General features: G+C 42.8%; 1 protein-coding gene across 6 annotated transcripts in view; it reads right to left on the bottom strand.

Annotated features, from left to right (window-relative positions):
- Positions 1-26,033, bottom strand: part of MTM1 (myotubularin 1) — a 92,469-nt gene that overhangs the window by 31,819 nt on the left and 34,617 nt on the right. For all 6 annotated transcript variants that reach the window (XM_070365807.1, XM_070365809.1, XM_070365806.1 and 3 more), the window contains 2 exons: positions 20,005-20,115; positions 15,604-15,705 (listed from right to left, as the gene is read on the bottom strand). In XM_070365807.1, coding sequence (XP_070221908.1) covers positions 15,604-15,705; positions 20,005-20,115 — 213 coding nt within the window. The remainder of the gene's footprint in view (positions 1-15,603; positions 15,706-20,004; positions 20,116-26,033) is intronic.

Genomic DNA, 26,033 nt, shown 5'->3' on the forward strand with positions numbered 1-26,033 from the left:
CTGTATGAATATTTGGGCATTTCACCAATTCAGATTCCTACTAGTCAAGAAATACCAGGCATGGAGACTTAAAAAAAAAAAAAAAAAAGCAATGTTGTGCATTTTTCCAGGATTAAAAATAGTACAATGTAACATTTGCAAAATGTTAAAGGACAAAGTTGAGATGAAAATCTCCAATTTCACACTGGGGAAGACAACTCTGACAAAGAGAATGTAACTTGTCTTTTTAATTTAGCTCCGTTTATCACTGTTGTGTCTTGTGGGAGCAAAAATCTGAAATGACAGCAGATTTTAGCTTTCGCTTAATTAGCCATCATTTTAAAATGGCACTTATATAAAGATGCACCGACTCGCTTTAAACATCTAGATTGGATTTATTGTTATTGAGTAGATTCTATAAACACTGAGTGATTCATGAGCTTCCTTCTTTGAGGAGGGAGAACTGTGTCACTGAGTTAGAATTCCTAGATCTCTCGAAGGGCCTTCACAGACAGCCAAAGCCTTGTCGTGCTGCCTCTCAGAACTGGATTTTTGAGTGTCAGATTTATAAAAATTAAATACCACTGAAGACAGAGACAGTTACAGAAGAAAACAATTTTCACAGTATTCAAGGAAGTAAATAGATAAGCTCTGTAAGATATAATAGTGCTTTCAAATGATGCTGTCACCACACAAAGCATGGTCATCAGTGGACACGATTCACTGCATCTCTGAGACCTAGCTTTAAAAATTCAGGAAACCAATCACTAACTCTTTTGGGATAGAATTCTGCAATGTTTGAACAAGAATCTGAGGCATTTTTTCCTAATTTCATTTCAAAATTGAAGACATTAGCCTTTTTCAAAGTTTCCATTTACCACTGAAGGGTGCAGCAATGTAAAATTATCTCAAGAAACAAGACCACTTCATATAAGAACAATAATGCTTTCATTCAAGTTAGGAGGAAAAGTCTAAAATTTTAAGGAAGAACGATAGGAGGTGCTGAAACTTGGCAAAGTTTATAATTCTAAGCAATGGCTTCATGCTTGATACAGCGTTCAGCCTTTTACTATGACTTGACATAGTAAGAATTTGTACAACTGCATCAAAAGTAATTTCATCCAAAAGTCTAACAAAAGTCTCATAGGTCAAAAAGCAACCTGTGCATGAATTACCATTGCTACTTCTGTTTGCATAAAGAATTCTCCTAGTTCTACCACTATCCTTTTCCCTGGAGAAAATGGCTTTAATATTCTTGAGTCACCCTTACCTTCATTTATAAATGTACATATTCACTTATTCAGGAAAGGACTACAAAAGTTCACTTGAAATGTCATTTCAATCATTTTAGAAAAAGAACATTCTTTACTATTTGTCAAAATTATAATCATTTAAGGCTGACATTTCTCAGGGTTCATATGTGACATCACTTTTCACTGTAATTCTCTCTCCTGATAACTTTGGCCACGTCAGTGAAAATGCCAACGATCAAATCCAGGTCTACCAAATAAACCTCTCCCCAGGTTTATTTATTTAAAGCTTCAGATCTATGCAGCCACTGGCCTCCCACATACCCACACCTGGTTGTCCCCTAAAACCTGTGACTCAGCACAGCCAAAACGAACTTGTCTTCTCTTCTTTATTCTGTTCCTATGTTGCCCATCTTGACCACTGGCCCCACCATCAACCTGTTTACCCAGGTTGGATTCATCCCTATCATCCATTTCCCCTCATAACTATAACTGGTCAATCAACAAATTCTACTGATCTGATCTTCTTGATCTTTCTCAAGTCTGTTCTCTACTGCCCCTCTCCACTGTCCCATTTTAAGGACTCATTATCACATACCAAGGGACAAACGATTAGAAATGATGTCAATATACATCAACAGAGGATTAAATAAAGTATGAGACAGCAAACAGAGTAGTAACAGAGTGAAGAAGCCCACTTGGTAGGCAGTATGTATTGGTAAATTTAGAAAGCAAGCTACGGAGGTGCATATGTAGCATATTCCATTAGGGTCAAAGGAGGAAGGAATATAAATAATGAACTGCCTGCATAGGTTACTATCACTGGGTGGATAGCAATACACTGACAATGCTGGCTAAAGGGTGCTGGGAGGCAGATATTTTTTACTATTTTTACTGCTGTAGTTAGTTCACTCTACTATAAGAAGATACCTGGCTTAGAAGAACAAACTATCTGTCACAGTTCTGGAGGCTGAGAATTCTGAGGTCAAGGAGCCAGCATGGTCTAATTCTGTTGAGATCCACCTCCTGGTTTATAGAGGATGGCCTTCTTGCTGTACTGCACACGGTGGAGATGTGAAGTCTGGCCTCTTTTTAAAAGGGTACTAATCCCATCATGGGACACCACCCCCATGACTGCATCTAAAGCTAATCACCTCCCATTGCCCTGAGGGTTAGAGCTTCAACAGAAAATTTGTGGGGACACAAACATTCAGTCCTTTAATCTTTCCTTACTTTTCAACCATGCATACATTAGTCATTAAAAAAAAATTCAACATAAATGCTTGCTGAATAAAAGCCCTTTCTAAACAGGATATTCTTATAGGTCACTTGGTGGCTGCTAGCTCCTGTTCATTCATTCCACTGACATTATTAGATACATTTAAGAAACATTTACTTAGCAGACACTATCTCTTGTGAACAAGGTATTAAGCAGATAAAAAGAGAGTAATACACCACTACTGTCTTTAAAGAGTTAGAAATCCTCTGAAGGAGAGAGATGAGGAGGGAGCAGCTACTGTTCATGTAAAGAGGAGCAGGTTAAGTGCCCTGAAAGGTACAGATAAAGTGCCATGTGATGCCAGGGAATGCCAGAGTTACTTCTGGACAGACAGGCCTGGAGGGGTGCTAGTGGCATGGGAGATCACCTGGAAGGTAAGACGACTTTGGACACGGTAACCATGAGGACCACAAAAAAGTCAAAAATGAAAGAAAACACGAGGCCATCAGCAAACACCTCGGTCTGGCAGCCAGCCCGCAGGTGGGTAGAAAAACAGGAGACCGTGGAGAGATGTGGCTGCATGGTGGCAAGAACAGAGGTTTGCATTTACACTGACAGGGAGAGACGAGAGGCTGAAGTTTCAGAGGTGAAGGGGTGAGATAGTCTGAGCTGCCTCCCAGGGGCAGAAACCTGACAGACAGCATGTGTAGTGTGGGCTGGATCAGAAACAGAAGTACAAAAATCAGCAAAAGCACCATCCCCACAGCTCAGAAGAGATGGAAACCTGAACTAAGTTGGGCTGGGGACGAAGAACACTTGGATTTAGTAAATGTTACAGAAAAGAGAAATCTCCCACTGACCCTGATTTTGGAGGAGGAGGAAGATGGGGGGAAGGAAATGACAGCAATAGAGAAACTGGCAGCTCAAAGGAAGCTTGAGGGGAAAATGAGAGATTAATTTTAAACAAAGGTTTAGGCATCAGCTGAAGTCATGGAGCAGCTAATGGGAAACACAAAGCCATGAAGGCAATGCTGGTCAACACAAAAACAAAAAAGACTGGGGATAGCACAGAGCAAGGATGGACTTTTCTAGAAAACCGATATTTAGATGCCAGAAGCAAGCTGCTGCTGCTGCTGCTAAGTCGCTTCAGTCGTGTCCGACTCTGTGCGACCCCAGAGACGGCAGCCCACCAGGCTCCCCCGTCCCCGGGATTCTCCAGGCAAGAACACTGGAGTGGGTTGCCATTTCCTTCTCCAATGCATGAAAGTGAAAAAATAAAGTGAAGTCGCTCAGTCATGTCCAACTCCTAGCGACCCCATGGACTACAGCCCACCAGGCCCCTCTGTCCATGGGATTTTCCAGGCAAGAGTACTGCAGTGGGTTGCCATTGCCTTCTCCAAGAAGCAAGCTGATGAACTAGAAAAGGAGGGCCAGGAGACTGAGACCTCAGAAGCCACAGGAGAGGTGTCTGCCAGCGTGATGATCTAGATGCTCTAATTGATATTTCTGCTGACAACATCTAAAACTGCTGGATAAAACAGAAACCCTTTTTAAGAATGCACTCATGAGCCTACAAGGGAAGAAGAGACTCTCAGAAGCCCAAGCCAAACTGTGAATGGAATGCAGAGAACAAGAAGAGTGGGCAGGACTGGTTTCTGTGGCCTCTTCGGCTGCAGGAGATAAGATGTAATGCCCTGGGCTGGCCAAGATGGGTGTCAAACTGGAAACTTCCTTCAATAACACTGTACCCTTAGGGCAAGAACAAACAGGAAACAAGTTCCTGAGACTCAGAGGGAGCTTACCTGTCTAGGTGAACTGTGCTGAGCAAGGGAGCCTACAGCACAGGGCTGCCAAAACTCATAAAACTTTCACAGTCCCAAAAACATCCTGCAGAGAATTTAATCTGTGAGTGCCCCATGCTGGGAGTGCCCCCCAAACGCCTGGCAGAAGAAAACGTAAAACTGCCTTCAATCCTGGCCCTGGAGTCTTCCCACAGATAAAGGCCCAAGGAATGAGTCCACAGGCAATCATCACCAACAGCCCAAGAAAGTAGGCCCCACAAGCCAGGAGACCAAGCCTGGCTGAAGAGAGAGGTGGTGAATTAAGTGGAAGACCCAGCAGCCCTGACACAAAGGGATGCTCTGTCAATTCTAACTTGGGACATCTGGTGGATATTTTATAAACATCTATTGCAGGTATTCAATTAAAAAAAAAAATACCTTTGAATGACAGTGTGGTGGAAGAGGCCAAGGTCTTACAGACTACCAAGTAGGAGAACTTGTAGGGCCTGGAATCACTTTCAAAACAACAGTTTCGATGAACTTATTTGCAGGGCAGCAATGGAGATGCAGACATAGAGAACAGACTTGTGGGCACAGTGGGGAAAGGAGAGAGAGGGACAACTGGAAAGAGTAGCATCGAAACATATACATTACCAAATGTAAAATAGATAGTGGAAATTCACTGTATGACTTACGGAACTCAAACTAGTGCTCTGTGACAACCTAGAGGGGAGGGATGTGGTAGGAGGTGGGAGGAAGGTTCAAGATGGAGGGGATATATGTGTACCTATGGCTGACTTATGTTGATGTATGGTGGAAACCAACACGACATTTAAAAAACTTTTTTTTAATTTTAATTGGAGGCTAATTACTTTACAATATTGTAGTGGTTTTGCCATACATTCACATGAATCAGCAATGGGTGTACATGTGTTCCCCATCCTGACCCTCCCTCCCACCTCTCTCCCCATCCCATCCCTCAGAGTCATCCCAGTGCACCAGCCCTGAGCACCCTGCCTCATGCATTGAACCTGGACTGACAATCTATTTCACATATGATAATACACATGTTTCAATGCTATTCTCTCAAATCATCCCACCCTCGCGTTCTCCCACAGAGTCCAACAGACTGTTCTTTACATCTGTGTCTCTTTTGCTGTCTCACATAGAGGGTCATCGTTACCATCTTTCTAAATTCCATATATATGCATTAATATACTGTATTAGTGTTTTTCTTTCTGACTTACTTCACTCTGTATAATAGGCTCCAGTTTCATCCACCTCATTAGAATTAATTAAAATGCATTATTTTTAATGGCTGAGTAATACTCCATTGTGTATATGTACCACTGCTTTCTTATCCATTCGTCTACGGATGGACATCTAGGTTGCTTCCATGTCCTGGCTATTATAAACAGTGCTGCGATGAACATTGGGGTACACGTGTCTCTTCAGTTCTGGTTTCCTCAGTATGTATGCCCAGCAGTGGGATTGCTGGGTCGTATGGCAGTTCTATTTCCAGTTTTTTAAGGAATCTCCACACTGTTCTCCATAGTGGCTGTACTAGTTTGCATTCCCACCAACAGTGTAAGAGGGTTCCCTTTTTCTCCGCACCCTCTCCAGCATTTATTGCTTATAGACTTTTGGATAGCAGCCATTCTGACCAGTGTGAGATGGTACCTCATTGTGGTTTTGATTTGCATTTCTCTGATAATGAGTGATGTTGAGCATCTTTTCATGTGTTTGTTACCCATCTGTATGTCTTCTTTGGAGAACTGTCTGCTTAGTTCTTTGGCCCATTTTTTGATTGGGTCATTTATTTTTCTGGATTTGAGCTGCAGGAGTTGCTTGTATATTTTTTAAATTAATTCTTTGTCAGTTGCTTCATTTGCTCTTATTTTCCCCCATTCTGAAGGCTGTCTTTTCACCTTGCTTATAGTTTTCTTCATTGTGCAAAAGCTTTTAAGTTTAATTAGGTCCCATTTGTTTATTTTTGCTTTTATTTCCATTACTCTGGGAGGTGGGTCATAGAGAATCCTGCTATGATTTATGTCAGAGAGTGTTTTGCCTATGCTTTCCTCTAGGAGTTTTATAGTTTCTGGTCTTACATTTAGGGCTTTAATCCATTTTAAGTTTATTTTTGTGTATGGTGTTAGAAAGTGTTCTAGTTTCATTCTTTTACAAGTGGTTGACCAGTTTTCCCAGCACCACTTGTTAAAGAGATTGTCTTTTCTCCATTGTATATACTTGCCTCCTTGTCAAAGATAGGGTGTCCATAGGTGCGTGGATTTATCTCTGGGCTTTCTATTTCATTCCATTGATCTATGTTTCTGTCTTTGTGCCAGTACCATACTGTCTCAACACGGCATGTAAAGCAATTATCCTCTAATTAAAAATAAATTAATTAAAAGAAAACAACCCTCCCCCCCAAAGAAAACCCAACAGTTCCCCCCAAGTTGCAAGGCAGGGAGTGGAAGGGAGGATGTGAGGACCAGCGGTGAGCACTGTGCTTCTGGACATGGAGGGCGGCACGGGGAAGTAGAGGGCAGTCCAGCTGGGACCACAGTCCCCAGAGATGGGCACAGGGAGGATGGCCGGGCATGTCTCAAGACCAGGGGAGAGGGCAGCGGAGAGAGACAGAATGAAGACAGAGGGCAAAGTCTTGCAGGATGCAGGAAGGGAGGAGCTTTAAAAGCATGATTAGACCCTCTATGAGCCAAGTTTACTGTTAATTTAAGAAAAAAAAATGTCCTGGTCAGAAAAAGAGATGGAGAAATAAGCCACCCTTGGGTCTCAGTCCGCATCCAGGCTAAGAGGTGAGTGCACATGTGTAGCTTCTCATTCAATTCCCAGGTGAAAATGAGCTTCTGGTTGTTGGCTATTAATCTGTAATCAGCCTAGAAAGGAAGAGTCTGCTCCATTTCAGTCTGGTTTACAACCTCAAAGCACAGAAAAAGTACCCCAGGTCATTCATTCTCGGTTCGTAGGGTCAAAAAAGAGATGTATCCTCCCAGCCCCGTGTCGTATCCTTTATGGAATTATTTTGGTAGGCAAGCACCATGAGAAGTGCCATGAGAACACAAGGGGAAATGGCTCTGCTCAGACCACACGGCAGGGCAGGCTGGGGTTCAGTGAAGCCAGGAAGAAAGACAAGGGCCCTGCTTGCTGCTCTCCACAGAAAAGGCCTTGGAACCCGCAGCATCTCTCTTGGGGTCAGAGCCAGTGGATCTTCTCCCCTGGGCCCAAAAGATGGTCAAATTTACTAAAGCAAACACCAGAAGACTTTACAAGTCTCTGACTGCTAATCAGCTCATAGAAGAACAAAAAGTAGGAAATACGGCAATACTGCAGAGCCGAATCCAGAAAGGGGGCAAGCGCAGAGACACAAACCTGAGTGAGCCATGCTACTCCGCAAGCAGGGTCACAGGTGGAAAGAACAGAAAACAACTTCTGAAGAGCCCTGTGTATTACCTGGCACCACTGCCCATACATCCCATTTCTACTTAAGATGCTTTTTTTTTTTTTCACGCTCTCAAACAGACGACTTTCAACTAATCCTTTAGCAAGGTACAAGCCTCAGTTGGTTACTGAGACTACTAACTGTTACGTGTGGAGCATCTTTCTTTTAAAGGGCTTAAAGTGTCCCACATATGATCACAATGACTTTTTTCATATTCTTGGGAAGAGTGGGTCAGAGTAATCATCCTTATTCTTTCCACCTGCTGGGAAACACAGGGCGCTAAGAACAGAAGCACTGACATTTATTGGGCACTTACTGCGTGCCAGGAGCTCTTGTAAGTACTTTTCATTTGATCCTCACATAACCCCCTGTGGGGTGGAGACTGTTATTATCCCCATTGGAGATGAAAATGCTGAAGCACAGAAATATTACATGATTTTCAAAGTTGCGAAGCAGGTAAAGGACTGAGTTGGATTCAGACATGGAACTCTGGATGCCTGGGTCCCATGCTGGCAACCACCCTGCAGAAGGGACCTGCGAATGACTCCTCCCACTACTGAGCTTCCCCAATCCAGGCCACTGGGAGCCTGGCAGCTGGGTCTCGGGCTCCATTTCTTCTAGCTCTACATTTCCCTTATGTGAATCTACAGACCATGAGTTTAATCATACACTCAAGCCCTTCATTTAAACAAATGTCAAGAAAATCCACACAGACCTAAAGATAAAGATATATTTAAGCAACTGTATTAGTGCATGCTGCTGCTGCCGCCACTAAGTCGCTTCAGTCGTGTCCAACTCTGTGAGACCCCATAGACGGCAGCCCACCAGGCTCCCCCATCCCTGGGATTCTCCAGGAAAGAACACTGGAGTGGGTTGTCATTTCCTTCTCCAATGCATAAAAGTGAAAAGTGAAAGTGAAGTCACTCAGTCGTGTCTGACTCTTAGCGACACCATGGATTGCAGCCTACCAGGCTCCTCCGTCCATGGGATTTTCCAGGCAAGAGTACTGGAGTGGGGTGCCATTGCCTTCTCCTGTATTGCTGCATAAATAAACTTAAAACACAATTTATTCTACATATTCTATCATTATCAAACGTTCTAGACTATGAGTAACAGAAAGCCAAAGACTTTATACCATGATCCAGACACACACAGATAACAGATAGAGATGCTCTTAATATTTTCATGACTCAATAACAGATTGGGATTCAGAGTTTAAAAGAGAAAAACTCCCATCTAAAATTTGTATTATCTCTGATGATTCCATCTGAGTAAAACAATGAGCAAACAATAAAGGAAATCAATGAAAGAGGATCTTTAGCATTGAACATACCACTCTAACAATTAAACTATTTTTCTGTAGCAGTATCAGGCTCTGTTCATATGTACACCTGCCTTTAAAAAACAACCATGATATCAGAGGCATTGTCACATTTCTTATCATAAAAAGAAATACTAGTTCTATCATTTCCTTAGAACTAGTATTGACTTGCAATATCATTTAAGAAAATGGTACGATTTCTACTGTTGAAAAGCAAAGCAAAAATAAAACAAGAAAATAAATGTCCCAGTTCAAAAAGAAAGTGCAATCTAAACAATTTTCAAGTCTTAATGGATTGACTTAATATAGAACCAATCAAGGTAATGGTTTGGGATCCACTGTGTGTGGCTAAACAGCTCAAGGTCAATTCAAAGTTTCAGTCCCAAATGAACACACCGAGTGGTGAAAATACTAATGGGGAAGGACGCAAGAGAGCCAGGGCTGGTGTGAAAGAAAAAATCTCACTCACATGCCACTTGCTCATGGCTCGATTTGGAACCCAGCTCTCTCGGCCTCCAGACACCATTTCACCAACACAACCGCTACGTTACTTCTGGCATCCAGTGCCAATAACAATCACTGAGATAATCTGCAGCTGCTTTGACAGTTTCAGTAATATTAACAAAGTGCTATTTTTCAAGCAGGGGCCCTTTGTATTGTTCAATGCAATCAGGCTTAGATTACGCTTCCAGGAAATCCCTTTCTGGCACACTCTCGCATTCCCCACTGTGGCAGTTTGGAAACTTTTCTTCCCCTCCTGTCTCAGAGGAATAATTGTCCCTTCTCCTTTCCCAACCTGCCCTGCAAAATGGGCTTCAGCCCATGCCCCCACCCCACCCTGTTTTCTGCTCAGGAAAGGAACCCTCTTCTCTCTTGCTTTCCCCTGCCCACCATCTTCATTCACCTTTTTCAGATTCTCAGGGAAACATGTCTTCCCTCCAGCTGACTGCTACCACTACTTTGTGTTTTGAAACATCCCTTGCTCTCTCTTTAAACCTCCATCAACTGGCTCCCATCCCCACCACTCAGACCACCGCCTGCGATTCATAAAAGTTTAACCAGTGTATGCCTATACTGGACACTGGAGGGGCAGGATGAGAAAGGAGTGTCCCAGCCTCAAGCAATCCACAGTTAGGGGGTCCAGTCCCCAAGGACCTCTTCCTGAGTGTCCTCCCCAGCCCCACAACCTCACACACCCATCACCACAACTTCGCACACCCATCACCACCTTCTCAGAGCTCACTCTGCCTTTGGCTTCCACAGATCCCAACCTGCAGGCTCTCCCCATCACCTCTCTCACCATCATTCTCCTTGCTAGCTTCTCAGGTACACACCAGAGCTCCTCAACCCAGGACCTACAGGTGAGCTTCCAAGGGGCTCCAAGTCCCCTAAAATTTTACATCCAGTTTTGTACCTAAGTGTGTCTGTCAGTGGAGGAGAAACCCTAACTTGCACCATGTTACCAAAGGAATCCATGACTCCAAACAGATGGAGCACCATGATTCCAGGTCTATACTTCTGGACTCTCTTCTAAGAGGTGGGCTTGCAATTGCTGCTGGAAACTCTTGTCAAAAGATACTAACTGGCCCCGCGAGCAAAATAGAATTCCTCATCCTCCTTCCTCGCCCCAGCTCCTACCTGCTTCCCCAAATGAAATCCGTTTTTTACTTCCCTGCCCTGCTATCCCTCAGGCCACAGACCTCAGAAGGAAGGATGACTCACCCTTCCTCCCAGTTCTCCGAGATCAAACTACCGCCCAAGCATGTGGTCTCCACCTGCACCACCAGCATCTTGTTTGGTCCTCCCTCTGACCCTACTCCTGGCTTCATTTATTTCAAAACCTTCACTAAGTCTCCGCTACTTCCCAAGGTACAAGCTCCTGAGTCAGCAGATCCCTCCACCTGATGTGCCCAGCTCTTGCCCCCTCCTCCCATCCCATGCTTTCTGGCACCTAATAAGCACTCTCCATGCTGCCAACTTACCCTCCCTAGTGCTGAGGGTCAGGATCTTGCCTCTGCCTAAAAAACCACCTCCTCCACCATCCTCGTCCACAGGAAATGACAACCATCCTCAAGGCCCAACCCAAATGACTATCAATTCCACGCAGGCTTTTCCAGCTGGACCTGTTCCTTTTCTGGGAATCGCCAGCTGGCTTCCCTGGCCTCTTATGGCACTGGCTGTCGACCAACCTGTATCAGAGACATATGTGTTTGTCACATCACTTCTGTCACATCCCCAAATGTAACCAGGTCTCATTCATCCTACTACAACTTCTTGTCATCCACCTTCATGGCTCCCCCAACACAACCCAACACACTACCCTGAAATGAATTTGACTGATGAAATACCTGCACACACTGAATGGAATAGCAGGGGCTAACATTCCAAAGTGAAAGTGAAAGTGAAGTCGCTCAGTCGTGTCCGACTCTTTGCAACCCCATGGACTGTCGCCTATCAGGCTCCTCCGTCCATGGGATTTTCCAGGCAAGAGTGCTGGAGTGGATTGCCATTTCCTTCTCCAGGGGATCTTCCCGACCCAGGAATCGAACCCGGGTCCCCTGCATTGCAGGCAGACGCTTTACCATCTGAGCCACCAGGGAAGCCCCAAGCTATGTCAATAGCTGATCTGTTTTTATCTCTATTTTGTATTGTTTTGGTGAATAGTTTGATTTTCTTTTTTAAGATGACTTTGAGTGGTTAAAATTTAAGAGAATATAATTTTCCACAACTTTGTATGAGCCATTCAGTTCCTGTTTTTTTCTCCAGTTTTTCACTTTATTGTCTTCCTAAACAAAAAAGTAGGGATGCCTAGCACAGACACAAAAAATAAAGCAAAGCACCCCTCTGGACCACTCCAACGACAGCAACCCAGAATCCTATATCCTCTGATAACACACCCACAATATCCAGAAATCCATCCCAAGTCTCTCCACAGAATGAAACTTTCCTTCACTTTCCTCTGAACCTGTATTCACTTAAAAAAGCCATCACTGTACATCTCCCATGCAGAAGTGATTATGCTGAGGTTAGAGAGATAGATAAAGGCTGATCCTGCCTTGATAAGCTCACAGAATAGGAGGGGGATGGGCAATTACTATATAATTATGACAGAAGCCAGACTGAGGGAGGTAAGTGCTCCAGTAGCAGGACGTACAAAGTCCAAACAAGTGACAGGTGTGATGAACTCCCACCAGGGATCACGCATGATGTGGGAAAGGATCTAGGACTGAGCAAAATGGTGAGGGATGGGCTCTAGAGAGATGAAGGGACCTCAGGTAGAGGGGACGGGGAAACCAAAGATTGAATTGAGAAAGTTCTATGTATACCAGAGGGGCACAGGGCCATCCTATGTGGTTGGAGTCTAGGGTATAAGCCATGGGAAGTCACTGAACATTTTTTGTGTGAAGAGAGGGACATAGAGTGACATGATCATACAGTACTTTTAAAAAAAGACAGCAGCACAGAGGAGGATAAGTTGGAAGGAAAGTGAGTTGGGAAGCACAGGTAGATGGGAAGAAATATTCGAGAGTTACTCATAAGCAGAACCTGGGCTTCTTCCCTCATGGCTCAGATGGTAATGAACCCGCCTGCAAGGAAGGAGACACAGGTTCGATCCCTGGGTCAGGAAGATCTCCTGGAGAAGGGACTGGCTACCCACTCCAGTATTTTGTCTGGAGAATTCCATGGACAGAAGAGCCTGGCGGGCTACAGTCCATGGAGTTGCAAAGAGTCAGACACAACTGAGCGATAAGCAGAACCACACAATAATAATAATAATAACACCCAATAATAATAATAACACACAATAAGCAGAACCTACAGGATTTGGAATTGATGCAGCTAGGGAGGCAAGGCAGGGGAATGAGAAAGCTGACTTCATAAATAAAATACAAGGGTGTAATGTACAGCATAAGGAATATAACCAATATTTATAATAATAAAATGGAGTATAATCAGTAAAAATACTAAATCACTATATTTTATACCTAAAACAAATATAACATTGTAAATCAACTGTACTTCAATACAATAAATAAGTTTTATGCCTGATTGGGGCAGGGCAGTTGACTTCAAGTTCTTGAACCTGAGAAACTGAGGATCATCCAAATTGAGGGATATGTAGGCTGAAGAATAGTTCTGGTGAACTGCAAAGAGGTTAGGGAGATGGTGAACTTGTGATTCTCACAGACTTCCAGAGGAAGGTGTTTGAGAGGTTCATTTAGATTCACTCAAGGCCAATTTTCAAGACTAGATTTAGAAATTACCCATATAGCGATGACAGCTTAAGCTATGGATTAAACAAAATCATCAAGGCAAAGTGAGTAACAAGACAAGAAGGTTGATAGGGAACCACCACCAAGATGTCTACACTTAAGGAAAAAACAGAGGCAGTGGACACTAGGAAGGAACAGTCAAGATGGTACAGCAACACAGAAACCAAGACTCACAAAAAGAGAGTGGTCAAAATTACTGAATGCTTGGGGGAGATCAAAAACAATGAAGACTGAAGTGAGTCACTAGATTCAGCCAGAGAGAGGTCTCAGTTCCAAGGAGGTACCTTCAATAAAACTGGATACTAGAATGGTCTAGGGGAATGAATGAACCAGAGATGTGGAGAGACTAGAATGTTCTTTCCAGAAGTTTGGACTGAAATGAGAAATGGAATAGTAGTTTAGGGGAAAGCTGATTCAACACTTTAACCTGTTTTTAGGGTGAAGTGAAGTGAAGTGAAAGTTGCTCAGTCGTGTCTGACTCTTTGCGACCCCATGGACGAAACAGTCCATGGAATTCTCCAGGCCAGAATACTGGAGTGGGTAGCCATTCCCTTCTCCAGGGTCTCTTCCCAACCCAGGGATCAAACCCAGGTCTCCCGCATTGCAGGTGGATTCTTTACCATCTAGTAAAATCAAAAGGAGACAGAAAATCCCAGAGAAAGGAGATGACTGATCAAGCAAGATCACACAGGAGATGGACTGGGGCCTCAGCTCCTTCACACCTGCTGTGTAAACCATCTTCACATCTCTGATTATATAAGGCCAGATATGCAAAACTCAGGACAGAACCCATCCCCTCAATTAGTTTTCCTGGATTAGATGTACATTCTCACTTTCACAGTAATTCCAAAGATGTATTCCCATTAAACATTTTATTCTAGTCATTTAAAAATGTTAATATTGAAATATCTTTTAAATCACATATTTAACCAATAACTGAGAAAAGGCTTAACATGTATTTAACTCTTTGATATCATCACATTTGCTGTAAGCATCACATTTGAATCTCCAATCAACACATGACTCACAATGAGTACTCCAGATCCCCGTAGACCACAAGTCTTTGTATAATTGCCCTTTCCATCAGTCATAAATTTCCTCTGATGGAAAAACTGCTGATGAAATTCAGAAAGAAAGAAGCCATGTCTTGCTAGAAAAAAATTCAGGTCCCTATTGCCCCAAAACAAATAAATAAAAAAAGACAGGCATAGGAAGAAGAGTTCCATCTTTCATCACCTTCAGTCTAGCTGGAGCACTATTTATTCTATACTTAAAATAAAGGCATATATTTATTTAAAGAATTATTCCCCTGTTCTCCCCTTGATAGATGTTTGCCTTCAAGTTTGTTTAAAGTCAAGCAGAGGATCCTGTGATAAACCAAAATGGAAAAGAATACGAAAAAGTGTATATACATAAATATATAATTGAATCACTTTGCTGTACAGCAGAAATTAACACAACACTATTAAATCAACTAAACTTCAATAAAAATTTTTAAAAAGACATTTAGAGAAAATTCTGAGAACACTATCAAAAATAAAATCAATAAATCTTTTGAAATTTAAGTTTCAAATAAAACAACAACAACAAAAAAATAACAAACTCAAGCAGCAGAAGTGAAGGAGGCATTAAGAGGACACAAGCCAGGAAAAAAGAAAAAAAAAGAAGGCAAGATCAAGGCAGAATACAAAGAAAGATGGTTTGAAGAGCAAGATGCGTGGAAAGCTTATTTCAGTCCCTCAGTAAAACAAGGTGAGATTACTAAGTCTGCTAAATAGGAAGGAAAATTTTAGATATACACAGCCCAAAACTTGTTATGCACTAAGTCATAGGTTGTAAGCAACAAATGCATAAGTCTGTCCTGCAAATATATAGTAAACCCCATAAAATGACATTTAAAGTGTCAGTCCTTAAAAATAAAGAATCTGCGCCTAAACCACAAATCCGGATTTGAGAAGTACAATGGCCCTTGGGCTCAGAGCACTTGTTTCCACGTATAACTGGAACCACAGAAGCCTGACCCGCCTCACTCTCAGTTCCCAAGCTGAGGGCGATGAGCTCTGGGATGTGATGTCACAGCACTTCACGGACATGCCTGTGGTCACCTTGCCACCTTTGGCCTTTGGAAGAGGGCTGGCCCAGGTAGAGGGCAGGCTCGGGGGTGGCAGGGGTCACTTGCACTGAGCCACCCCATACAAACTGGCAGAGGAGAGGCTTGTGCCCTCTGGGAATAGGTCAAGCTTCTGTAGTAAACAGCCTCGCACACACACCCCACTGGGGAACGCAGCAGAGGAAGCAAAGGAGAACCCGGGAACCTACCAAACTGTGGGCCAGTGGGAAGGCATATCTTGTGAGGATCTCAAACATGTCTCTTCTGCTGTGACCCTCCTGTTTCAGCGCGAACCTCAGGTTTCTCAAGTCCTGGGGGCAAAGGACAAATGTGCCAATTCAGTCTGCAAACTGAGTCATGTTTGTTAGCAAAAAACCTTCTATTCTGGTAGAAGATCGACTTACCTGAAGAGGCAACAAAGCTAGACCACTAAGAAAATTACTTTGTTTTGTACCATATCTTGAAATATCTGGTTTTAAGAACCCCTGAAAATATTCCCATCATCGTCATGATTGTAAAGACAAGACAACTCACGTTAAACAGAAGACGGAGTTAAAGTTCATTTGTTAAAAAGAAAAACCAAACCTTGCCTAGTGCATTACTCCAATGTCTGTCTAACTGCTTTCTGAGGTATTTTTTTTTTTCTGAGGTATTTTAATTATAAAACTTTTATTCATAGGACTTTTATCAAATGTGTATCTGCCAAAAATGTCATTTTAAAATTGTCAAACATGTCATTAAAATACAGAAGCTCTCTCCCTCTCCCCTCATGCTTTTAACTTTAAAGTCTCTCTTTTAAAAATTAGGAAATGACTGGCATTTTAAGCTCTTATATTTTGTTATACAATTTTACTTTTTTTGTTTAAAGAAAATCACATTTCATTGGAACAATATGGTATAACTTAGATAAAAAGTATAAGAGCTAAAATATCTGCTATAAGCAAATAGGAACCAGGCTGAAAACAAACAGCTAGTTTCTTTAGGACTTTACAATCAGAATTTTACTTTCACAGACTTCTATAAAGACCACCTTAAGATCTACCATAGTAGGAATGACTATGCTTCTAGGAACTAAGAATTAATGCTCAAAACCAGATTTTAGAGATAGTTTCCAATACATATCTCTTCAATAAGCAGGGAAACCTTCTTTCAAACTGAATTCAGTAAAGTAAGTAAAATAAAATAACCTCCCTTAAAAATCAGTTTGTATTACCCAGCAAAAGATATAACATTCTATCATATTTTTGAAGCTGGCAGTTTTTGAGGTTGTCTCTTAAATCATGGTTCTGTGGCTGAGTGATGGCCGTCACCTTCCGCATCGCACATTCAATGCTTCAGGAGTGAGACAGATCCAGCCCCTGCCCTCTCAGATGTCACCATCTTCATATTTTCCTAAGTGCTTTTTCACTTGTTATCTCAAGAGCACTCTTGAAGCTTCCTAAGTCTTCAACACGCAGGAGACAAAAGCCTTGCTATACACATCCCCAAATGCAAGGGGCAGTGAAGGGAGTGTAAGGAACCAGGCTCTCAGGCCTTTCATCAACGACCCCACACCATCTCTCTATACGGATGGCATCTACTGGGCCTCGCCAGCTCCAGGAGTCCATGCTTTCATTTTTAAAAGCACATAACTTAATAGTGGAAGACAGAGGAGCCTGGTATGCTGCAGTCCATGGGGTCACAAAGAGTCAGACACAACTTAGTGACTGAACAACAACAACAAACTTTATAATATCCCAAAACTGATTCACAACATCTTCCAAGAACATTGAGACACTAGTTGTTGTCTCATGATGCAAAGCACTAGTCAAGTAGAAGGAAAAAAATCACTTCAATAAGATGATGTGCTTTTAAGGGGTTTACAAAGAGCCTGAAATACAGCAGTGGCTAGCTGAGGATCCCCAGGGCTCACAGATGCATGAAGGATCTTCTTCCCATCAGCCTTGGTTCCAATGATAACATGATGCCCTTAACCTCTCAACCAGAAACTAGATCATTTCTAAGTAAATCTTTATTCTGGTCCATCGGTGATTCAAACCACGACTTTCAATGCTCCAAAGCACAAGTGATTTAAGTGCCTTGGTGTGGCCATCTGATTCAGATGGAATTCAAAGACAGGGAGAATCACTACCTTGTCTTGCCAATGAGAAAACTGAAGTGGAAAAGGCAAGTGAGTCACAGGGGGCTGATCACCAAATCTGTGAGAGGACTATGGGCATATACTGAGGGGTGCCTTCAACCTGGTCTCCTAGAGCCTGACCCAGATGGGAAGGACACCTGGGGAAGAGCCACGTGGCAGAAAAGTCTTGCCATCAGACCCTTGGTATTCAGCAACTGGGATATGCAGTGCTGCGCCAAGCCTCAAGATAACAGAGTAAACACAGTCCACTGCAACAGCCTGCTGCAACAGCCCTGGTGAGATGGTCTGGCTCTGCTTTTTAGTTTTTTAAGCTCCGAGTTGTTAGCAGGGGCTGGCATGGGCTTGCGGGGTAGGAATTCCTATATTTGGAGCTGCCTTCTCTTTTGTTTGTAGATGACAACCACTGGGACTTCTGTCCAGCATGAGCAAGCTGCCACTGGTAAGCAGAAATCCCCAAGTGCGGCCCTGGTGGAGACAATCTGTAGGGGGTTCCACATTCTCATTTTGAGAAAGCAGTGCGGTGGGACTGTGGTTAGTGACTGCAGATGAAAGGGGACCTGCGGGAGACAGGGGGCGAGCCCTTTACCACTAGAGCAGATTCTCTTTCTGTCACCCTCAGGTCTGTTCCTGAGAAAACAGAATTCGACTCTCACAATGTCCTGTGTTTCCAGGGAGATAACAGAATTAAAAGGTTGTACTACAACATGGTTCTAGGCCACTGTCTTTGGGCTTGATACTAATTCCATGAAATATACATATGGAACATTTGAGAATTATGCCTGCCGACTTGTTCCTCAGCCCCATGTTCTTACAATACACAGTCAGAGGGTAAGAATGTGTTTTGTTGATTTGGGATTCATATTTAAATACAAGTTTTGCCCATTGACAAGGCAATAAATAGGATTTTTTCAATTCAATGAGAATGAGAGTCACTTTGAAATCATAGGAAGAGCAACCTCATTTTCCATGAAGTGCTGTAATAATAACAACTCTCCCCCCACAGATTCTTCTATGCAAAAGAGAAAAACCTTCCTCAAAAGTAAACCCCCAATTTCTAGGCCCCAAAGGGTAGAAAGGCACTAGGATTATAGATGAGGTATTAAGGGAGTGTGAATTCTACCAAAATCAACAAAAGGCTGCCAAGGTGGGGATTGAGGGAGCATTTCAGTTCAAGTCTCATTATGACACAATCCTTCACTTTCTGATGGAGTGTACTAGTCTTGATCTTTTAAAAACTGGAGACAAACACGTATTATCTTCAAAATCCAAAACAAGGTACAGGAGATTGGCTTTAAGAAACCACAGTGCACAAGACCAAAAGGAGACATGGGCCAGGACTGTGGCTCCTCCGTCAGCTCCCTCAGGCACCTGTAGGCAAGGAAGCCCATTGAGCAAACACTTCCTTTCTCACCCACAGAATGAAGGACTCAGACTGGCCAGGGGTCAGCACACTTCAGCCCAGGTCAGTCTTGGTGTGGTCTTCAAGCTAAGATTGTTTTTTATATTTTAAAAATAAAAATAAAAGACATTGTATTTTGTTGAAAAAAATAAAATACAATGAAGAATGTATGACAGACATCTTAATGGCCCACAAAGCCTAAACTATGTGCTTTCTGGCCCTTTACTGATCCCTGTACTAGACTAATGGTCAGAGACACTTGAAAGAGTCCCAGCCTCTGGAACACAGCCTTCACCAATTATCTTACAGTAGGATCTGACATAGAACCCAAAGCTTTGCCTTTGTCAACCCAAAGAGGGCTTCCCAGGTGCCCCTCATGCATTATCTAGCTGTGGGAACCACTTGGACAGATGACCTCCAAACCCCGTCTAGATCTTTCTAAGACTGGGTACTATAGTCTTCTAATATGGAATACCCAAGAAGGAAGTTTTCTGGTAAGAAGGTTTATTCTGTCATTTGCAAAATTATTATCTCACTGGATTTGGATCCCAACTCTGCCATCAGTTGGGTCATCTTAGCTAATTCACCAATCTCTTCTTAGCCTCAGACTCCTCATCTATAAAATGGGGACATCACTGTTCATCTCAGAAGGCTGCCCTGAGGCTTTAATGCAACGGCCCTAGCATGTGTTTAGAATGACAGAGATGCTCAATAAACAGTTACTACTATAGCTGACTGAATGTTATTATCATTAAATCTCTGCCATTCCCCATGCCTGACATGGTGTGGAGGTGTCTGGCTGGAGACACATCACACAAAGGGACACCAGGAGCAGACTTGGGCAAAAACTGACTGGCTCAGGTCCTCACGCTTGGTGACAACAGCAGGTTTCTTTCATAGGAACTCTTCCCCTAGAAGATTCTGGAATGCTTGATCATGAAGGGAGAACCACTCCAGGGCCTTGGATGAACAAGGGTCTTTGAGTTTTCTTTTAAACATACATTCACTTTTTATTTATCATTCAACACTAACGTGACTTTTTTTCCCATAAGAAAGTACTGAATCTCTTACTTTACAAGTAATATCTAGCCCATAGGAGTTCTCTCCTCTACTTGTGGCGCCTCCCATTTTTTCAATTCTTGAGATCACACCCAGAGGAACATCAAGTATTAGAGCAGAATCCTGTAATGGACAAAAAGACACAAGTCAATATTTCTGTCAGTACAATTAAACAATCAAAAACATACTTTTAAAAAACCCACGTGCTTTCAGGGCATTTTTACCTTGGTCCTTTTACCACCTTTTATGAATAAAAATATGATAGTGATCACACAGGAAAAAGCAAGCATGAGAATAGTCAGTTATGCAACCAAAATGCATCCCCTATATGGGCTTCCCTAATGGCTCAGATAGTAAAGAATCTGCCTGCAGTGGAGGAGATGTGGGTTCAATCCCTGGGTTGGGAATATCCCCTGGAGAATAGAATGGCAACCCACTCCAGTATTCTTGCCTGGAGCATTCATTCCATGGACAGAGAAACCTGGCGGGCTACAGTCCATGGGGTCACAAAGAGTTGGACACGACTCCTTAGTGTAAGTTGAACAACTTACACTAAACATGTGCCATTGTGCACTGCCTGCAGAATAAAGACTAAACTCACAGGTACACAATGCGGGGGCCCCAGGATGTGGCTCCCAGCCTGTCTCTGCAGGCTGCTGTCCCACAATGTTCTACACTGCAAGTAAGTAGATGCCTTCATAGTTCTCCAAATATTTTGTCTAAAGTCAGGGCTAGGGGCTCTGTGCACAGTGTTCTCTTTGCCTCACATGATCTGGCTTCCCAACTACCAACATTCTGCCCTGGCTTTAGACCTGGCTCAGCCAGCATCACCTCTAACAATGCCCTGCTTCCCATCTGATCACAGAGTTGACCACTGCCTTCTCTTCGGTTCCACAGCACTCAGTTTGGATGTTATTACACCACTTGCTTCTAGTCTCATCACCATCAACTTCCACGTCTGTATTCCCTCACTAGAAGCCAGGCATCTGGAAACAGTGTGTATCTTAGGCACAGGTGTTTTTCCCAAAGAAGGGCCTGACTGCATAGCTTCTCCATCAGTCCTTACCCAATACTGGACACAAGGGGTCCAGAGGACTGCTGGCATGAAAGATGGAATAACGTCAGTAAAGCCACATCAAGATCATCACACCAAGAGAACAGCAGCTGCCATGTTCAGAATATGTCATCTGGGCCAGAAACCACAACAGGGCCTTTGACTGCATTGTCCTGACAATGGACACAGATGAAGTATTCCCATTGCCTGATGTCATCACCAAGGCTTTAAAAAATTTTGGCTAACTACAGGGAAAGGTTGAGATTCAAGCCAAGGTCTTAGAACATACATCAAAAGAACCATAAAAATGGTCCTAACTCATTGAGCCCACAATGACACTCCTCTGACATTATCTTACAGCTATGGAGCAATAGGAGGAAAAGCTACCTGTGTAAAGATGGAGCCAGAGGCGGCCATCAGGACAAAGAACATTATAGTCAACTTGACAGAAGAGCACAAGCTACTAAAATAATTATGGTACATGGAAAAATAAGCTGAAGTATTAAAAAAAAAAAAACAGCAAACAAAATACACTGTGACTCCAAAAATGTAAAATATATATTCATATGGACAAAGGTAGAAAGGGCTACAGAAAATTTCAGTAATCCAATATTTTCTTTAATGCTGTGTTAGATGACTTTGATAACAAAAAATTTACAAGCTGCCTATTGAGTCTTTGTTCTTAAAAGATGTCCTTTGCTGTGGAATACAAATAAAATACAAATTTTTGCTTTTTATTTACCTTAAATGTCTTTAAAACAAAATACAAGAAAGTAATCATTTCTTCAAAAAATATAAATACCACTCGTGGGTATTCTAGAAATTTTAAAAGTCTAAGAGTGTGGTGTGTTCATGCCATGGACTACTGCTCAGCTACAAAAATGAATGAACTACAGATACACGCAACCACCTAGAAGAATCTTGAGAGCATCATGCTGACCGGATAAAACCACTCTCAAAAGCTCATGTGCTCTATGGTTCCATTCATACTTTTCTTGACACAAGAAAATTGTAGAGCTAGAGAACAGAGAAGTGGCCACCGGGGCTGAGGGGAAGTAGGGCGTGGCTATAAACGGAGTTCTGCATCCACAGAGGAGCTGCATATTTTGACTGTTGGTGGTGGGAACACGAACTGACACATGGCATCAAATGTCATCAGACTCTATGCAAAAACATGGCAAAAATGAGTGTGTGCAAAACCCGATGAAATCAAGCACAGTCAGAGTCTTAGTTAATGTTATCATGCCCCTGGATGTTCTGGGTTGGATAAAGCAATACAGTTAGTGGAGAAGCTGAGTGATGGGTACCTAGGACCTCTCAGGGACTTTTCTTCCAAGTTCTTGAGAGGTCGTATTTCAAAATAAAGTTTAAAAAGTGTGACGGTATGGCTATTGCAGCACTGTTTATAATAGCCAGGACATGGAAGCAACCTAGATGTCCATCAGCAGATGAATGGATAAGAAAGCTATGGTACATATACACAATGGAGTATTACTCAGCCATAAAAAAGAATACATTTGAATCAGTTCTAATGAGGTGGATGAATCTGGAGCCTATTATACAGAGTGAAGTAAGCCAGAAAGAAAAACACCAATACAGTATACTAACACATATATATGGAATTTAGAATGATGATAATGATAACGCTGTATGCGAGACAGCAAAACAGACACAGATGTATAGAACAGTCTTTTGGACTCTGGGAGAGGGCGAGGGTGGGATGATTTGGGAGAATGGCATTGAAACATGTATAATATCATATGTGAAACGAATCGCCAGTCCAGGTTCAATGCATGATACAGGATGCTCGAGGCTGGTGCACTGGGATGACACAGAGGGATGGTATGGGGAGGGAGGTGGGAGGGGGGTTCAGGATGGGGAACACGTGTACACCCATGGCGGATTCATGTTGATGTATGGCAAAACCAGTACAATATTGTAAAGTAATTAGCCTCCAATTAAAAAAAATAAAATTTTTTTAAAAAGTGTGATGGTATGGCTAGCATGGTGTAGAGAAAAGAGCACAAACGCGAAAGTTGGACAAAAAGAAGTGTCAAATCTGAGTTTTAACATTTATTAGCTGGATGACTCTGGCAAGTTACTGTGTCTCTCAGCTACATTTACCTGTAAAATAGGTGTGATTAGAGATAATGGACTTAAAAGTACCTGGCATGGTGCCTGGCACATGGTAGCTAGATAACAAAGGAAGTTATTATTATTATTATTATTATAAAGAATATCCTAGTACATGAAAGACATAACTGCACTCTGCAAAAACAGTGAATCCATGCTCCAGCAAGCAGCTACAGGGCTTTACTACGGGCTTTCCTCTTGGAAAGAAGGCATTTTTTTAGCTGGCACCATGGGGTGAAACCCCTCACTCCATAACTGAATTCTAAATGCTTACAGAAAAAAGACACTTCTCAGTAACCATGTACATATGTAACTGCAAACGAGAATGTTTTTTCTTCTCAATATCATGTAGTTATTAAACTATCAAGCACTGTTACTACACTTAGATTATATTGAAATTTATGAGTTATGTAATTTATATAGTCTATTCAACTGCACTCCTAAATATCAAACTTGTACCTAAAAAAAACACAGAGACACTACATAAAAGTCTGATATTCTAATATCAAGATGGAAGCAAGAATGCAAATTTAAAAAACAGAAGGATTAGAAGTGAGTGAGACCGTACTGTACTTTGCCACTGTATCAAGAAAATTCTACACTTCTGATTACCTTGACCCAACACAAAGCAGAAAATTGGACACTGAGGAAAACCAGCCAGCTCCTGACCAAAGACACCCACAGTCTAATGAGGCTACCTACCATGGTCTCCCCAAATGACAGGTTCAAGATCAGATAACCCAGCAGGCCCAACTGGAAGATCTAGGAGTAGGAAAATCAGCTTAAGTCTCTAGAAACCTGAGTCACCACTATCCGAATATCATTAAATATTTAATGATTCTCAAAGGTCCATTCTAATGCTAAATTCTATGCCTCTGTACCTGTAAGTATCTAAACCAATTGAGAAGTACACATAACAAACAGTCTAAAAGATGCAATTATTTGCCTTCTCTCTCAAGTGCATACTGACTAACAGAAACTGTACTGGATGCTTGGGACCATGGAGAGAAATAAGATGTACGCGTCATCCTCACAAAGCTCAGGGCCCAGTCTGGGAAATGAGACACATGCACCCAAACAGCCAAAATGCCAGGTTGTAAGTGTCCACAAACCTAGACAGCGTATTAAAAAGCAGAGACATTACTTTGCCTACAAAGGTCCGTCTAGTCAAGGCTATGGTTTTTCCAGCAGTCATGTATGGATGTGAGAGTTGGACCATAAAGAAAGCTGAGCGCTGAAGAATTGATGTTTTTGAGCTGTGGTGTTGGAGAAGACTCTTGAGAGTCCCTTGGACCACAAGGAGATCAAACCAGTCAATCCTCAAGGAAATCAGTCCTGAATATTCATTGGAAGGACTGATGCTGAAGCTGAAACTCCGATACTTTGGCCACCTGATGCAAAGAACTGACTCGTTGGAAAAAACCCTGATGCTGGGAAAGAATGAAGGCAGGAGAAGGGGACGACAGATGAGATGGTTGGATGGCATCACTGACTCAATGGACATGAGTTTGAACAAACTCCGAGAAATAGTGAAGGACATGGGAGGCTGGCATGCTGAAGTCCATGGGGTCACAAAGAGTTGGACATGACTGAGAAACTGAATGGCAACAAAGTGCCAAGAGGCATTTTAAAAATCCAGATGAAGTGGGATGAGAGGTCCAAGATGGCAGGACGACTTCTCCCTGATTGGGTCACAGCAAGGTCCTGCTGTGATGGCAAAGTTATAGACAATCCTTAAAGGGTGGAATAAAAGCAGGTGAAGATTGGCCTTCCAAAAATAGGTCATGGTGACAATGGCTACGCATGTGGGAAAGCATGGGAACTTTGTTTACAAAAAACAAAAACAAGTGGGCTAGGTTTAAGATCGGGTGGCAGGGGAATCCCCTGTAGAGTATCCCAGAGCTTGGATCAGGGTGACTGGGATCCAGGAAATGTGTCTTGGGAAGCAGCCTGCAATGACAGAATGTTGCTGCATGCAGATGCACCCAGCAGCCCTGAGTACCCCGCACAAGCCAAGGGAGGGGATGCCCATGCCCTGCAATCTTGGAAGCTAATGCTGCCAATGCTGCCACATGCTAATGCTGTGCAAGTGACATGATTGCCATGAGGATCTGAGAGCAGAGAGCAAACGAGCTGGAAAGCAAGAGGAAGAGATGGGTCAGAGGGACGAATCACAGAGCAGGCCCATGTGTCTGGGACAATGGTGGTCCCACCAAGAGATATGAAGGGCATGGTGGTGGGGCTGAGAGAAATATTAACACTGTCAATTTTAGGCACACTGGGTTTAAGCATCTAAACACAGGGAGTTTGACTGATAATCAAGTAACAGATATCCAGGAGGCAGCCGGAAATGCAGAAGTGGAAAATCCCAAGGGCCCCTCAAACTCCAAATGCCCAGAACTAAAGCACACGATGTTTCTCTCTCCAAACTACACCTTTCTCTGTCAATGGCTGGCACTCCATCCACCCTGTGACAAAAGCTGGAAACCTACCGGTCACCCTTCACATTCCCTTCTCCATTAGCCTTAATCCAATCTCCAGGTTGACTTCTTCAATCCTTCTCGAATCTGTCACACAGCAGGTTCTCAAGTAGTAAATAAAGAATGAAAGATCGGGTCTGGCACTATCAAGTTGGAAAGTAACTGACAAGTGAGAAAGAAGATGATAACGACAGAACTTGGGAAATACAGCTAGGGGGTAGGAAGGAGAAAGTGAAGTTGCTCAGTCGTGTCTGACTCTTTGCGACCTCGTGGACTGTAGCCCACCAGGCTCCTTCGTCCATGGGATTCTCCAGGAAAGGATACTGGAGTGGGTTGCCATTTCCTTCTCCAGGGGATCTTCCCGACCCAGGAAT

The sequence above is a fragment of the Bos mutus genome, chromosome X, assembly GCF_027580195.1.
Source record: "Bos mutus isolate GX-2022 chromosome X, NWIPB_WYAK_1.1, whole genome shotgun sequence".
Lineage (NCBI taxonomy): Eukaryota > Metazoa > Chordata > Mammalia > Artiodactyla > Bovidae > Bos > Bos mutus.